The sequence below is a fragment of the Megalobrama amblycephala genome, linkage group LG22 (genome assembly GCF_018812025.1).
Source record: "Megalobrama amblycephala isolate DHTTF-2021 linkage group LG22, ASM1881202v1, whole genome shotgun sequence".
NCBI lineage: Eukaryota > Metazoa > Chordata > Actinopteri > Cypriniformes > Xenocyprididae > Megalobrama > Megalobrama amblycephala.
Genome location: NC_063065.1, coordinates 8,274,983 through 8,292,886, shown reverse-complemented (window position 1 = coordinate 8,292,886; position 17,904 = coordinate 8,274,983). Strand labels below are relative to the sequence as shown.

The following is a 17,904-nucleotide window of genomic DNA, read 5'->3' as shown; positions in this document are numbered from 1 at the left end:
AGGCCTTTGCATAAGATGTGGGAAATCAAGATGGTTTTGATTTATATGCTTGCATCCTACAGCACACACACATGCACACAATAACATGCCAAAGCGTACTATTTTGATGTCAGAATGGTACCTACCCACAGATCAATGTGTTTCTGTGTATGTGTGCGTGCTTTGTGTTTTCCACCCACCACACAGAACGACGTGTCAGCCTTAGTTTGCATTGCAGGCTTTTTCTAGATGTGCACACATTACTCAGAATCTGTGATTGAGATCTATAGGACATGTTACTGTTTGAATGAAATCTGTGGATATCTTCATGTCCCTTCTATATTCACATACAAATACAAACATACATATGCCTATATCACGTATACATTACACAGATATTGAATGCTGAGAACAGATCTGATGAACATTAGATGAGACGGTACAATCAGAGCACTTAATGTTTATGTAAACTGCCATCAGCCCACAAACACACCATGTAACCGTGGGTATTATGTTAAGATAAATGTAATATTAAAAATACTTACATTTCCAGTCACTTAAATATATCAACTGTGGTTACCATCTCTTTTAACTAACATTGACACGTTTTGACATTAATTGTTTTGATATTATTAACGATTGTGGATGAAGAGAGCAAACATTCAGATGTTATATTTTTGTGACAGCACCATCCTCCTCTTGACACAGAAATGAAGACTTTCATCCATTATGAAAGATTGTCAAAATGGTCCAAATCATAAATTAATCCTATCAGACAAGTGTGCTGAGGGGTGTTAGTTTCCATTATAGTATCACTAACCTTTGTACATGAACATGAAAAACCTTAAACGTGTACTAATTGTTTGTATCGATTCAAGTTCAGTTAGTGTTCATTTGAAAATGTCGCCACCTTGTGGCAAATGTTGTTACTACTAAATGGCATTGCAGTGTATTTGCTCGAGCTAAATACAAGACATTATTAAAAACAAAACACAATCGTGCCAGAACCAATAAGTAATATATATAGAAGCAATAAAATGATGTATAACGCAATTACTATTTACACACCGTAGAGTGTGCCGTAATACAGGTCGTGTGTGATGCGTCGTAAACTTACAAATTAAAAATTCACCAAACGTTCACCTCATTTGGAAATATGCAGGTCGAAGGTTACAATCTCCTCAGTGGAGTTTGGATTTTTCTTCTTCAAAGTTGCACCGCAGTAGTTCTGAAAGTTCGTGATTTTCCTGAATAGTCAAGTTTACCAACGGTTCACCGCTCGCGATGTGCGCATGCCCAATGCGCCGCCTTGAAACGTCATTTCTGATTGCCCGCGCTAGGGAAAAATAATTATTTCAAAAAGGCAGTCTTATAATTTTTATGACATTAAATAGGTCAAAATCCTTTATTTTTTGTAAATCATTTATTAATAACAATTAGGCTAAAGAAGATGATGAATATGCTACTTTAAAAAACGTCAGGCCTATAGCCATAAATGTCACATTTACATTTTGATTGATTCTCAGAATGTTTTTTATATTCAGTTCTGTTCTGTTTGCTCCCATATATGGTCAGGACAGCTAATTATTTAACATCATGTCCTTATTAATCATGAGGGAGATTTTTTTTCTTCCCCCCACAAAAGCACCAGTGACAATAACACCCCTTTTTAAGGCAATGGCACACTGAAGTAAAGGTAAAATAATAACTTTAAACACATTTAAAGGTAAATTAATAACTTTTTTCAACATTGTGGTAAAATTAACTTGTGCACATTTGAACTTTGACCTTAAAAAGTAGGCTATATTTTTCCACAACTTGTATATGTTTTGCTTTTTGCACAACATTAGACTGTGTACTAACTACTAATGGCTCTTGACATGTCTAAAAAAGGGACGTGTCATTGTATTTTGAGAATGACCCCATTATTTTTTCTCACTTTATTCTCATAATGTTGTCTGTTACCATCATCCTTGAACTGTGCCATAAAAGAGCAAAACAGAAAACAGAACAATTAACGATTCAGTTTGATTTCTCTTGCTTTTCTCTTGACATGTGTTCTCTCTCACATGTAGATGGCATTTGTTTTGTCGTATCTGTTGAAAGCTCTTTCAATAACATGCATTTTCCTTGTTTTAGGTCCTGGAGGAAGCAATGGAGGGGGGGGTTGTGAAACAGTGGGAGCACATGCTTTTCACACAAACTCAAACACACGGCTTCATTAACAACGCCCATTTCCCTGACATTACCTCGACTCTGTTATGCAACACTCAAGCACGAGCTGGACTTGGAACCAGACTGAACAAAACCTCATTTCATCACTGAGAAGAGTAAAGGCAACATAAGAAGGTAAAAGAGCTTTAATGAACATTTACCATATTACTATCTGATTCTACAGTTTTTGTTGCGGTATAATTATCTTAAAATGTAGAAAGAATTATTCTCACTTTTTCATTGCCAACTAAAGGCCTTTTTTTCTTTTGCATGTTGCAATGAATACCAGTTTATACAACATGCAATCTTTCTCCAAAACCTCAATTGTTAACAAGCCACATCTGCTTTAAATAACACTGTCTGTTTAGGGTTCCAGAAACACTCTGTGTCTGTGCATGCACTCAAGCATGAAGTATTTTCCAGGGTAGAGGAAAGAAAAAAATGTGGTGTAGGATTTACTTTGAATCAACTTTCACTCAGATTTTGCTAGTAGATTTCACACATAATTACAAATAAACAGCAAGTAGCACATTGGACTTTTTAAGTATAAAGACTGAAAAATAGTATTTTTTTTTACTAAACTTTGTTTACTTCAAAGAGTCCTTTTTAAGTGCACTTTACAATAAGGTCCCATTAGTTAACATTAGTTACTGCATCAACTAACATTAAAGCAATACAGTACATTTGTTACGGTATTTATTCTTCTTTGTTAACGTTAGTTAATGAAAATACAACCATTAATTGTTAAGTTAGCTGAGGTCCATTAACCCTCTGGTGCTGTTACATCATTTTTGACCAAAAAATTTTACGTTTTTTTTTTTTTTGTTTGTTTTTTTTAGAATTTTTTTCTTCCTCGGAATAGTACGAAACTTGGTAAAGGTTTTGGCACTTGCTGTGTTAAAAAAAATCATGGACATCATTTGAAAAGGTATAACGTCTTTTGGAAATATAAGAATTGAAAATTATATTTTGTGCATTTTTCAAAACAATAAAAACTTTTTTCAAATTCACTTTTTTAAACTTTTTTCACTTTAGCAATAATCTGCCAAGTGTCATCTTTAAAAAGCTCCAAAATGCTCCAAAGCATTTAAGATTTATGAACGTTCAAGTTGGAAATTTCATTTTGTGGTCCATGCTCAAAAAGTGAATAAATGGATTATAATTACTGCATAAATATAATTTAGTACCATAAAATCCCCTAAAAATACTAAATATTAAATAAAATACACTATTGAACTAAAATATAGTACACTCTTTTCACTGAAATAAATTTTTTTTTAATTTTTGACCGACACACGAACAGTAAAAGGTTAAATAATATTAACAAATCCAATTGTTTAGTAAACGTTGAATAAATGCTTTAAAATATTCTTCAATGTTAGTTCATGTTAACTAATGTTGACAAATGGAACCTTATTGTAAAGTGTTACCAAATAATATGGAAGAGGATTAGGGCCAAGCAATAATAAAAAAATAAAACCATCTCGAGATTAAAGTTGTTAAATTTCGAGAAAAAAGTCGAGATAAAATGTTGAGAATAAAGTCATTAAATTATGAGAAAAATGTCGTTAAATTTCGAGAAAAAAGTTGAGATAAAATGTTGAGAATAAACTCATTAAATTATGAGAAAAATGTCGTTAAATTTCGAGAAAAAAGTTGAGATAAAATGTTGAGAATAAACTCATTAAATTATGAGAAAAAAAGTCGTTAAATTATGAGAACAAATTCGTAAATTTACGAATTTGTTCTCATAATTTAATTACTTTTTTTCTCGTAATTTAATGACTTTATTCTCATAATTTAATGAGTTTATTCTCATAATTTAATGAGTTTATTCTCATAATTTAATGAGTTTATTCTCAACATTTTATCTCGACTTTTTTCCCGAATTTTAAAGACATTTTTCTCATAATTTAACGAGTTTTTTCTCGAAATTTAACAACTTTAATCTCGAGATGGTTTTATTTTTTTATTATTGCTTGGCCCTAATCCTCTTCCGTAAAATAATGTGTTGGATTGATACAGAAACAATTTTTTGTGAAAGAAAATACTTTCATCATGTTTTATGTGCACTAGGAAACAATGAATGTCCTCAAAGCTTCACACTGTCTTCTGGCTCTATCCGTACTCTTGGCCACCGATCTTCCCTCCGCTCTGGCCGGAAAGGTCCTTGTTTTTCCTGTGGACGGCAGCCACTGGGTCAACATGAACATACTGATTGGTGTCCTTCACTCCAGCGGTCACGAGGTCACCGTGGTGCGAACCGCCAGCAGCTGGTACGTCAAAGAGGATTCACCGCACTACACGGCCATAACGGTGACCTTACCGGAGCCCATTGACATCGAGAAGCCGGATTTCTTCATATCGTTCCTGAGCAAAATGCTCGAGATACAGAAACGTGGAGGATCCCCACTTGCATTCGTGGAGTTCTATTGGCAGATGCTGACGAGTCTCTATGGCATGCATCGTCAGGCAAGTCAGCTAGTTGTGGAGATCTTCGAAAACCCGGTGTTGATGAAACAGCTGGACGAAGGACGTTACGACGTTGTCCTTACCGACCCGGGTCTGCCTGTAGGTGTGCTGGTGGCTCATAAACTCGGATTACCCATGGTTTACAATGTGAGATGGATCACGAGTGGAGAAGGGCACTTTGTTGTCGCGCCTTCTCCGCCTTCATACGTCCCAGCAGCAGGGAGCCTCATGTCGAACCGCATGTCGTTTGGGGAAAGGGTCAAGAATATCTTCCATTATGTGCTGAACATGTGCATAGACCAGTTCATTGTTAGACCAGAATATGACAAACTAGTCGCACACTACTTTGGACCCGAAACTGATTTCTACCACTTGTTGCAAGGTGCGGATATTTGGCTCATGAGGTCGGATTTCATCTTTGAGTTCCCGCGTCCAACCATGCCCAACATCATCTACATCGGAGGCTTCCAGTGCAAACCCTCCAAGCCATTACCGCCAGATCTGGAAGAGTTTGTGAAAGGTTCAGGTGAACACGGTGTGGTTATAATGTCACTAGGTACACTCGTGAAAGCTCTTCCTAGTGAAATCACGTCTGAAATCGCTGCCGGATTTGCTCAGCTTCCCCAGAGAGTCATATGGAGGCACTTAGGAGAACGTCCTCACAATCTGGGCAACAACACTCTTCTGGTTAAGTGGCTTCCTCAGAACGACCTGCTTGGTCACCCTAAAACACGTGTGTTTGTTGCTCACGGTGGAACAAATGGCATTTACGAGTCTATCTACCATGGTGTTCCAGTGGTTGGGATTCCCTTGCTTTTTGACCAATTTGAGAACATGTTGCGTCTCCAGGTACGAGGGGCCGCTAAAGTACTTGACGCCACCAAACTGGACAGCCAGAGCTTTTTGGCGGCAGTCCAGGAAGTTTTACATCAGCCGTCATACAGGGAAAACATGCAGCGTCTGTCTAGGCTACACAAAGACCAGCCTACACAACCTCAGGATAGCGCCCTCTATTGGATAGAGTATGTAATGCGGCACAAGGGGGCAGCACATTTACGGACAGAGTCTTATAAGATGCCTTGGTACTCATATCATTCTCTAGATGTGATGGCATTTTTGCTAGCAGTGGTGCTGACAGTAGGGGGAGCTGTGATTCTTACAATACGCTATTTGTGTTTGTGTCTGTGCAGGAGAAAGAAATCAAAACTTGAGTGAAGCATTGATGAACAAAAAATAATATTTGGTAACACTTGTTATGAAGCCTGTATTTATAATGTTATGTAAGGGTATTAAGGCATTATAATGCTTGTTTAATCTCATTCATGTGTATTTGTGGTTATAACAAGCAGATTATAATTCCTATATTTATAATATATTCATCTTGGCATTGCTTAAGTTTTGCACAGCATCTTATTACATTTTATATACAAGTGTAATATAAAAAATGCTATTGAACAAGTATTATAATGTATTAAACATGTTACGATTATTCATGAGAAGAGTACAAAATATATGCCTATATACATGCATTATAATCCATTAAGAATACCCAAATAATGCATTAAATACAGGCTTCATAAAAAGGAAAGTGTCACCCAGTTTTCTTTATTGTTTTTTTTTAGGTTTACAGTTGTGTGACCAAGTTGCTGTGCATTTTCAAACTTCACAAATAGCTGTAAACTGATATACAACACCTGAATAAAGTCTAGCAGGACATGTAGGGCATTCTGTATTTCAGAATAAATAGTTATAAAGAGAGATAGTATATTCATATCACGACCATAAATTAAACATTTTATCAGACTCTTAGTCATGTGTGTAGAAAAATCAGACACCCACTGTGTCTCTTTTATTTACAATAATTACATCATTGTGAAGCACATGAACTTTATACACTGGAGAGTTGAGTTTAAAGAGATAGTTCACCCAAAAACTAAAAACCGGGTCATTATTTACTCACCCTCATCTCCAATCTTGTATGTTTTTTCTTCTGCAAAACACAAAATAAGATATTTTGAAGAACGTTAGGGTTCAGACAACTTCAAAATATCTTATTTAGAAGAATGAAATGCATACAGGTTTGTGATGAGAGAATTTTTATTTTTGAGTGAACTATCACTTTAACTCATTTAAGTCAGTATCTTAAACTACTCTTCCAGACCACAATGTACACTATGAAGGGTATGAGGAGGATGGGCAGCAGTGTGGCTACGAGCACGACTCCAGCCGGGGCGTCAGCTAAATCATCTTCACTGCTACAAGAGCTGAAGTACTGCTGATGTATAGTGATGAACGTCTGCTCCACCACACGATTAGGGTAGTAGCATCCTGAATAAGTGGAAAATTGCTCCAAACATGCAGTTAACTGGTTGTAGCTTCTGGAAGTAGGAGAAAGAGATACAAAGTGAGTTGTATGCATTCTGTTTAACTTTCTATTCATCAGAGGATCCTGAAAAAAGATCATTATCATGGTTTCCTCAAATATATGAAGCAGCACAACTGTTTTCAACATTGATAATAATCAGAAATGTTTCTTGAGCAGTAAATAATCATATCAGAATGATTTCTGAAGGATCATGTGACACTGAAGACTGGAGTATAATGATGCTGAAAATTCAGCTTTGCCATCACTGTAATAAATAACGTTTCAAATTGAAATTATATTACTGTTTTTACTGTATTTTTGATCAAATAAAGGCCATTTCAATGAGCATAAAAGACTTTTCAAAACATTACTGACCCCAAACTTTTGAACAGTAGTCTACATTACAATTTTGCACTGAATTACCACAAGCTAAAGTCAGCACTATACCATTTTTAAGTGCATTTCTAAGTGACACAAATCACTCTGGTTCACAACAACACTCTTCTCTGTGTTTATGTAGAAAACGGAAATGTCTCTCATTGTTTAATGGATCAGGAGGTCTCTCAGACCCACTAACAGTCAGCGATCAGGCTTCAAGATTAGCTCAGCTAATGCTTCACACATCCTTCAATTGTTTCTCTGACCATTTCCTTTATTTGTGTGTGTTTCTTGTTGGCTAAGAAACATTGCTCATTTCTCAGTAGCAGAAGATAAGCAGGCTAGAAACGGTTACTTTTAGAGTGTGTTTCACAGCAATCGAAAGCAAAGCAGAATAAATACATATGAAAATGTATACATGACATAAAAAAATGAAAAATGCAGAAAAGTTCAAATTGTTGAAAACGATTGGCTAGACAGGTTAGCAGATATCTGATTGGTAGAGAGAATTAAGAAAAGGACAAAAAACATATAAATAAATAATAAGTAACATAGGAAAACAATCTATATTCCTATAAATGGCAACAAAAGCATGAAGGTAAACAGATCAAATCCCCACAAAGTGATGCTTAGTAAATAAACAAAGCTGCAGCTCCTGAAATATCAATTATATAGAAATACGGTGTATAATATCTCATTCTGAGTAAAGTCACAGGTGAATAAGCTCTGGCTTACCTTATCACCATCTCCATATTACACCAGTTCTCCTTTCCAAGTGCACTCATGTTGATATTGAAAAATTCACTGCACAATTTGCCAAAATACATCAAATCCTCCTCATAACAGTGATTGTAGATGTGGTGAAAATCTTGTTGCTGAAGAATCTCGTTGTTTTCTGTGACTGAAGAGTGACGGGAGATTCATTTAATAATGACACAAGCATCTGTGAACTCTAATAGCTCGCATACTCTCAAAAGTGTCACAAAACTCTTACCGTTGTTCTTGTATGTGCTGTTGTTGGTATCTGAAAGAGTGAAAAATGCGATTATGTGGTTGTGAAGAGGTGATGCAAGTGTAAATAATGCAAACATTACATACCCTCGTTCAAAGATTCATTCAGTTCTTTGTGTGCATTTTCAGTTTTGACTCTGAGACTCTCATCTGGAGAAAAAAAGAACATTTAAGAATGACTAAAAGACATTTTATCATTTCTAATATTGGTTATGTTCAATATAGGGTTAATAATGGATACGAGTCTTTAAGAAGAAAAAGGAAGAAATGTTAAATAAATAAAAAAAAAATACTTCAGTGTCCCATTTTACTAGCTGTTCCACTTTAACTAACTTAAGTTTAATCTTTTATTGACATTAAAATAACTTGAGATTAGTTTTAGTGCGCCAAAAGCACATTTTTGGGTATAATTTACATTTCTTTTATCCAAATTATAATCATATATTATAAACACCCAGAGAAACATCGGTAGCACTTTATTTTACAGTCCTGTTCCCCATGTACATACAATGTACTTACAAAAACTGGGTAATAACAGGTACTAACCTTGAACCTACCCCTAAACCTAACCTTAACATTTGTAGTTACCTTATATTACTCAGTATTTTCTTACATTTTAAGCACACGTACTGTAAAATAAAGTGCAACTGAAATATCTTAAGGTTCCTTTTCATAGCTTGAGACTTTACTAAATATAAACTTTGACTCATCCTAAAATTATTTAAATAAAAAAGAAACAATTAAGACAATGTTAACATGTACTAAGAGTATAGAGGTATGAAATATACATATGAATGATGAGTTCATATTGAGACATATCACATTTGATTACACTGAGATGTGAAGATTACACTGAGATGTCGTTTCCTGAGAAGAGTATAAGAAGCAGGAGATTTAAGCAAAGGTCTCAATTTCCTCTCTGTTTATAGAAGAAATAACTGAGAATGTTTTGAAATGATTCAGTAGTTGGTCTCTTACCTTCAACAGCTGTTCTGTTATCTTGTGTCATTTGACCTGCAAATAAAAATGAATGATCATCCATGCTGCTACCAGACATTCATTAACATTATAATTTCTTATAAATCTGTTCTCTTGCAAACAGGCTGATAGTTTAGTAGCTCACAAGTCAACGGAAAAAAAAGGCTTGTAATGTGGTTGCATGCCTTGTAGATAACATCTTGAAAGTCTAAAAGTGATGGCATTAGGCAGATGTTCATACAGCTACAGTAAACTCATGGGATATCTTAGATCTTAGACTGAAGATCTCCTACCACAGATCAGAGATGGATCCAGCAACAGCAAAAGTAGTCCGGAGAGATATAACATAGTGCAAGACAAATAAAAAATAGCAACTACATAGACTGAGGTGAGCTGTTAAGTGAATAAATGGTCGTGAGTTTGCTGTGGCTGGAACATTTAACAGGAGAAACAAAAGAGGGGAGGAACAGGGAGACTGTCATTGTGTGTGTGTGTGTGTGTGTGTGTGTGTGTGTGTGTGTGTGTGTCTGTGTGGCTAAAGAAAATACCCCACCCATACGATCCTCTTGGAGTTCACGGATAGTTTGGGATGAGACATTTCTTTGGAGCAGAACTATTGACTTCCTGCCCCGATAAGTTTCTGCGAAGGGAGTTTTCTCAGTGGACAGTGGGAATTATACAACTTAATTATAGGATTACATGATTCCTATCGCTAATTTCAAATAGCTTTTCAACATAACGTTCACGATGTAAGTATGTTTTAGTATCAGATATGTTTCATTAGCATTTAGTGCAAAATTTCACCTTGTATTTAAAACTCTGAATGTTTTCACACTCTTAGAATAAAGGGTTCAAAGGAGTTCTATTTAGAACTCTCGTGTTCTTGATTCAATTTTAAATAATCATTTATGCTAAAAAGCTTCTATATAAGGAGAATGTTTTGATTGCATAATACTTTCATGTTTAAAAGGTTATTTTCTAGTGATAAAGTATGTTTATGATCTGCTTAACTGATCAAATTTAATCAAAGTTAAAAATGAAATCCATAAAATGATCCCCATGATAGGAACCCTCATATATGAAGCACATGAGAGGTTCGAACCCTTTCTTCTGAGAGTGTGGTTATACATGTATCCTATATGATTGTTGATGATCGTCAGATTGGCTAACCTTTAAAACTGTCATCGTGGTAAACGCACTCTATTTCCGATCCAGAATTGCCCACATGTTAGCTAACATTTATACGTTTTCTACCGTGCAGGTTTCGGAGACACGTCTTGTTTCCGCTACAACTATGTTAAAAGAAATGACTATAAATCAACTTTTATTATTTACTTTTCCTATTTTCCTAATAGTAAATCATAAGCATTAAGTGATTTTTTTGTCTGTGAATGACATTCTAGCTTGTATTATAAAGAAATAAACATCTCTTTAAGACCACATTTTGATATCATGACTAATTAATTTGACCTGAATTTAATTTCATCACAATTTCAGTTTAAGTGGCCTCTTGTGGTTTGCAGGTGTGAGCCGAACTTTTGCTGTTTTCTTTAGAAACATATTTCCTTTCAGACTGACACCTTTCCCAGTTTCTGTCTTTAAACTTTCCACCGCCAATTCAGTTTCATTCTCTTGTTGAAGGCAATACAAATATGTTATATAATGAACAGTAACTGGTTGTTTACAGTTGCTCTTATGTCTGAATTTTCTTGTGTACATAGTCCCACAGTATAAATAAAGCTTTCCATTTCAATGCAATCATCATTACAGTGACAGGAAGAGTAATCTAACCATGATAAGTAAATAAACACTTCACATAAACAGCTGAATTATGTGACAAAAACACTCTGGGCTTGACAGAAACTCTATTTCACATAATGCACACTGCATATTTTAATACATTTGAACAGCTGAAAGATGTCTAATTCTCATGATGAAATGCACTTGCATATACAGGAAATAGCTAAAGGCGAAGGACTAAGCCATGTCAGTGAATGTGGAAAACATATTTCACGTTAATATTTAGCGTGACTTCAGGTTGAGACACTTTTTCTCAGTCATCTCAATGGCAAAAAAGTGTCCCAATCAACCTGAATTCAACCTGCTTACAATGAAGAAATGTGTTATGATTACAAAAGAAAGCTTTAATCAAATTCAGATAAAATATAACGGCTGAAACTCCATGATTTCACCAGCACAAACAGCAGGATTAAGTCATTTCTTCATGCATGATTACTGAAAATATATTAATAATGTTTTTGCTGACCATTTGTAGCAGTTTTATGCTTTAAACAGTAAAACAGGCAGCTCATTTCATACATGATGGAATGGAAGAAACTATACATTTGAAAAGACGCAAGAAAATTCTCATGTTTTTTGTGTTAATTGTGTTTTTTTTTGCATCCGCTCATATACGTGCCATCAGGGGATCTCCAGACCAAGGTCTCTATATTTAAACATACAACATGCGGCTGATTTGCGTGAGGTTGTAGGCTGTTTGCGGAGAATCGTTACTCTGAACACACGAGAGGTAGACATGCAACCAGACTTGGCATACTTTGTCTACAAGGTCTTATATTGTCAACAAATCAACAGAAAAGATTTCATTTATAATTTTTGTTCATATTAATCCAAATACTGTAAGTAAACTCTTATGATGAATCTATTTAAAGAATACTTTAATATAAAGAATACTTTAAATAGATTAACGTGACTGATCGTAGTTTTCACAGTCTAAGAACTGTCATTGCATCGTTATGGTGGGGTTTAAAAGTCTGAAATTACACTAAATGTTTTTAGATTTTTCAAATTTAATCCTAGAAATAAATGTATTTATAAATTTTAAAAAATATATATAAAAGTTTATGATAAAAAAAAAAACAAATACTAAAGACATTCTCAAATTCGTGTACATTTTACCAATTCAATGTTCTCAAATTAATTTACATTTTAATAATAATAATAAACTTTATTTATATAGCACTTTTAAAGCTACATAGCACAAAGTTCAAAAGGTAAAAAGGTAATCAGGCGGACACAATAAATAAAACAAAAGATCCAAAACACACAAAAAGACCTTTTTAGGCGCCAAACCATGTAGTGCTTTATATGTCATCTTAAAATCAATCAATGTTATGAAGCTAAAACTGGAGTAATATGATTAAAAGACCTAGTTTGTGACAGTAATCAAGCAACAGAATTTTGTACTAACTGAAGTTGTGATAAAATGTTGATTTAAAGTAGAAATAATCAAGTCGAGATGAAATAAAAGCGTGAATAAGCTTCTCTGTCTTATGTAAAATCTGTCTCACCTTGGGAATATTTCTTAACTGATAAGAACACGACTGAACCAACTTCTCAACTTTATATTGAAAATTCAAATATGTGTCAAGATAAAAACCCAAATTTTCACTGCCTGATGAATATTGGGGAACACCTTAATAAGCTGACCGATTATCACAACTTATAACAGCTTTATCGATATTTAATTGCAGAAAATTACAAGCCATCGAGTTTTTATATAGTTGGTTGTTATATTTAAATATAGGTCTGTTTTTGTTTCTCAGTCTTTAAGATAACTGAGAGGCTCTTGCCTCTATCACTGCTGCAAACTCTGATTTTTGACATGAAGAAAGTAACACTCCAGGCACAGTGTCAAATGAAACAGGACTCGTTTCTGCAAATATCTCACAGGAAATGGGCCATAGCTAGTTTGGCAGTGCTGCCACTACTAAACATCTGTCACATCCTGTCACATATTACACATAAAGCTGCCCTTTACTGATCAATATCTTTATTTTGGGCAAAGTTATCTGAATGGCATCCAGGACTCTGCGCAAACAGTCCCATGTGTTCATGTCCGCATGCATCCAGCACTGCGCATATCCGTAAAGAAATTCTATGTCCACTGCCAAACACAAGACAATCACAGAATGAACAGACGAATACAGAAAAACACAGCACGAGTGAAAGTGCTGATCTGAAAACATGGGATCTTTCTACAGCTGGGTGTGAAATTAACAACTGACACCAGCCAAATGTGGGCATGTTTTGCGCACTTGTGGGCAATTTTGCTTATTTGCGTATTTTCCTTTTCTGGTGACCTGTTAGATCTCTGCAACATATGGTGTTTGTAAAATACAAATGTTTGCAAGCCTTTTTTGAATTAGTCTAATTTAATGTATCACGTAAACAAATTGCCATGCATTAAAGTGAATCAAAATCATTATAACAATTATCTTTTTAGATTAAATAGCTATAAGAGTTGTATTAATGTAAAAAGTTAAAAAAAATTATGCAATAATTGTCTTAATTGTGTTTGAGCAAAATACCCTCACATGGGCACTCAGTAAAACACTCATAAAATGTCTTTAAATGCCACATACACCCTTCAACACTTGGTTCATGAAACAAGACAAGGGTAACAGTCAACCGCAGCCATTTTAACAGAGGAACAAACCCGTGCTTACATCACAACTTACTAAACATGAAAAAATGAAATAAAATCAGCAACAAAAATGTACATACAAATGGCAAATGATCAACCAACAAAACTAGTTTAAGTATTTCTGGGAAGAGGGTTAATGGGGCTGAACCACAAAATCATGTTTTCGGACTAAAAAAATGCAACCTGTTGCTATGCTTGATGGTTTGAATTAAAAAAAAGCACACATAATAATAATAAATATTTTAAAAATCATGATATAAAAGCTCCATGATATAAAAGTTCCTGAAAGTTCCTTCGGAATATTAAGTAAAACAAGTTTTTTTTCCCCAGCAGAATTTACTTGATCTAAAAAACATATTTCAGTACAGGTTAATATTCAGCAAGCAACGTCATGCTTTTTTTTTTTTTTTTTTTTTTGCTATATTTAAATATTAATATAGAAAAAAACTAAAAATGGCCTGCAAAAGTGCAAGTTGATCTTCGCCCTCTGAGCTAGTCTAGAGACATCAAAAAAATTGTTTGTGCATAATCATTCAGATCGGAACTTGTCCAGTTGCATCAAGTGAGCATACTTCCTGTGTCACTCGATAACGCCGCTCGAGCCGAGAAAAAATTGAAGTGGTTGCACAAAATACCAGCTCATAAGCCCAGGGTGTTTCATTTAATTTCACCTTACTTGATTGCAATCACACACATAACTTAGTTTAAACCACATAACAAGAAATGCAGAATGTAACAAATATATAAAAAAATACATTTTGCAATAAAAAAGCATAAAAACAGAAACGTAATTCAAAAATGTACGAGTGCTTCATGTGTCGAAATGAAATTCTAGTTTTCAGGTGTCGTTTGTGTGATGCTAAAATGATTAAAAAGTGTAATTTTTTTTTTATTTACAAAACACTGACTTACAAAACTAATTTTTTTATGAAACACTGACTCTAAAACCTATAGTCAGTGGCCTTTCTGTTTACTGACAGCACTCTTCATGTGAAGGGATTTAATAATGTTTGATGTTACCATATTGCTGGGTATTAAGGAATCTTCTTGGAGCAGTCACTTGGATTGAAAACATGCATGCCTTACACTGGAAAATAAAGTTGGCCAATATATATTACATAATAAAAAAAAAAACCTCATGCCTGCAGTTTGCAGCTTCAATTAAACCTAATACCTGCCACAACCAAAACAAGGTCAAATGTGATGTGTGTGTGTGTGTGTGTGTGTGTGTGTGTGTGTGTGTGTGTTTCTAATGAACTGAGAACAGCATGCTACAAGTAAACACTGTACCCATCAACGACCTGCCAACCACAAACTACTGAAAACAAAACAGAGAAACGGGTGGGAAAGAAAAAGGGTGTAGGGCATTGTGTGAGAAAGAGAGAGATGTGCCATTTGAAGAGTCATGTGAATTTCACTCTACTCTGCACTATTTACTATTTAACATGCACAACAGTGTGTACACAGACACACACGCAGACACACACACACACACACACACACACACACACACACACACACACACATACAAACAAACAAACAAACTCAACAGGGATCATGTTCTGTCAACTGGTCATTATCGCAAATGAAGTGATTAAGATTACCCTGAAAGGGTGTACCATGTGATACTGACCAATTGACTGAACCTGGCCCTGCTTTTTATATGCTATTTTACCACATAAATAAATAACTGGACTTGAATACTGAACTGAAATGAAATTATATAGAATTTTCTCAAATGTCTCATGGAGTATGTTTCTGAATATAATGCTTAACCTTACTTTGTTCTGCAAAGATAATGCTTCTCGTTTATAAGTTTAAAAGGTTGTGGTGTTTTGGTGCTACACTCATCCACCCTTGTAGAGTCGACCTCAGATTCCACTGATTAAAACCTACAATATAACCACAATGCAACCTACATGGTCTCTGCATTATGAAGAACCAGTATGACATTCTGCTGAACTCAAGACCAACCCAAGAGACCCAGATCAGTTAAACAAACATCTCTCATGCCAAGCGTGTTCAATTTGAGATTTAAAATACATGTCACTCAAAATGAACTACTGTCAAACATACTGGCAATATATATATATATATATATATATATATATATATATATATATATATATATATATATATGTGTGTGTGTGTGTGTGTGATGCAAAAAATATATGTAACTATATATTTATATGTCAAACAAGTGTTCCTTAAATTAAAGGGTTAGTTCACCCAAAAATGAAAATGGTGTAATTTTTTTACTCATGTCATTCCACACCCGTGAGAACTTCAATCATCTTTGGAACACAAATTAAGATATCTTTGATGAAATCCGATGGCTCAGTGAGGCCTTCATTGCCAGCAAGATAATTAACACTTTCAGATGTCCAGAAAGCTACTAAAAACATATTTAAAACAGTTCATGTGACTACAGTTATTCAACCTTAATATTAAAAAATAAAATAAAAGGGGTACTTGCATTAAATGTTAAGAGTTCATTAAATTAATGTAAAAATAAAACGCATCCTCAAAAATATCACTATATTTATTTTTCTTGTGTGTGTTTTTGTGTGTGTGTTCTCCAAAAGAAAACTTTATGCTGACAATGACCGCCTAAATTAGTCTAGATTTCTTATTTTGTGCGGTGAAACTGAAAACTATACTGAAAATAAATGTGGTATAGAAACAAAATTGAAATTGCTGGTAAATTTCACAAATAATTACAAAAACATCAATTAACAAACTGAGTTAGACATAAAATTTTAAGTAGTACACTCTAAAAACTAATTCAGGGGACCTTTAGTCATTACTTAAATATATATATTGATAATCAAAGTTCTGAAATGCTGTTAGACTTTTTACTTTTAATTGTTATTTTATTGAGCTTGGATGACACACAAATTATGCCTATTGATTCGATATACTATCATGACTTGTCATAGTTTAACATTTTCAGTTAATCAAAAAATTATTTAATTTTAAGTTCTGTTAATGTAAAATACAATATGATGACGTGTAAAATTCTAGTGGAAAACGTTAACATCTTTTTTTTGTTGAACCAATGTTTTATTTTTTAGAGTGTATTTTCTTGTAAAAATGTACTCCAGTTATCTTTGTTTTATTTACCTGTACAACTTTGAAAAATATTTTTTTACAGTGTACCTTCTAAAAGCATATCTCTATGCACATCCTGTCAGAAAGTTTTAGTTTCGAAATCTGCTTATTACAGATTATCTGATTTAGCAAGTTCAGAGTGCTGAAAAGAAAAACTTTATAAAACGTCTCAAACTGAAGTCATGTTAACATACAGCAATGCAACGTGCAATATATGCACAGCAATGCCATGAAATGACACAAGAGATATATATATATATACAGAGGTGTCAAGTAACGAAGTACAAATACTTCGTTACCTTACTTAAGTAGAAATTTCGGGTATCTATACTTTACTGGAGTAATTATTTTTCAGACGACTTTTTACTTCTACTCCTTACATTTTGACTCAATTATCTGTACTTTCTACTCCTTACATTTTAAAAATAGCCTCGTTACTCCTATTTCATTTCGGCTTGTTTTCATTCCGGCTTGAAAAAAAAACCTATCCAGATAAATCGCGCCATCCGGATAGAGTGAATTTGATTGTGGTTGGATGAGAAGTATAAACATTTACCATTCTGACACCCTATTGGTTTGTACGCGATCCATCACACCTGCACATGTCACAGATCACGTCACACTCCAGCAAGGTGGACAGTGTTGGGAGTCGTTACTCAAAAAAGATTATTTCTTAAAAGTTATTATTTATCCACTACTGGCTCATTTAGGCTATCAAACGGGTGCTTTCTCTTCTCCTCTGCAAATTAAGCTAGGTAGTTCGGTAGAGAGACGTTTGAATAAATTAGCGTATAGCCTAAACCGGTTTTATTTTTTTTTTTAGCGCGACCCTTTTTATTTATGTGACCCATAGTCACATACAACCATGTAGCTAAACAAGCCAAAACGAGTTTATTTAAAATGAAACTGAAGGTAAGCCTGCGTTGCTCTCATGGTGTTATACCTCTCT

At 34.4% G+C, this 17,904-nt stretch overlaps 2 protein-coding genes across 4 annotated transcripts in view; one reads left to right on the top strand and one right to left on the bottom strand.

Moving 5' to 3' along the window:
• The first annotated feature begins 2,199 nt into the window (after nt 1–2,199).
• On the top strand, nt 2,200–6,696 carry LOC125257632 (UDP-glucuronosyltransferase 2A1-like). Its single transcript, XM_048174165.1, has 2 exons — nt 2,200–2,328; nt 4,270–6,696. Exon 2 carries the CDS (start codon nt 4,276–4,278, stop codon nt 5,878–5,880), a length of 1,605 nt encoding a protein of 534 aa, XP_048030122.1. The 5' UTR covers nt 2,200–2,328; nt 4,270–4,275; the 3' UTR covers nt 5,881–6,696.
• LOC125257636 (receptor activity-modifying protein 1-like) overlaps nt 6,483–17,904 on the bottom strand; it is an 18,901-nt gene continuing 7,479 nt past the window's right edge. For 2 of the 3 annotated variants that reach the window (XM_048174176.1, XM_048174177.1), the window contains exons 2-6: nt 9,398–9,433; nt 8,507–8,569; nt 8,403–8,432; nt 8,144–8,309; nt 6,483–7,043 (exon numbers count right to left, since the gene is read on the bottom strand). In XM_048174176.1, coding sequence (XP_048030133.1) covers nt 6,800–7,043; nt 8,144–8,309; nt 8,403–8,432; nt 8,507–8,569; nt 9,398–9,433 — 539 coding nt within the window. In that variant the 3' untranslated portion in view covers nt 6,483–6,799. Of the gene's footprint in view, nt 7,044–8,143; nt 8,310–8,402; nt 8,433–8,506; nt 8,570–9,397; nt 9,434–9,690; nt 9,901–17,904 lie in introns of those variants that run through there. The other variant, XM_048174175.1, reaches the window with a different exon arrangement.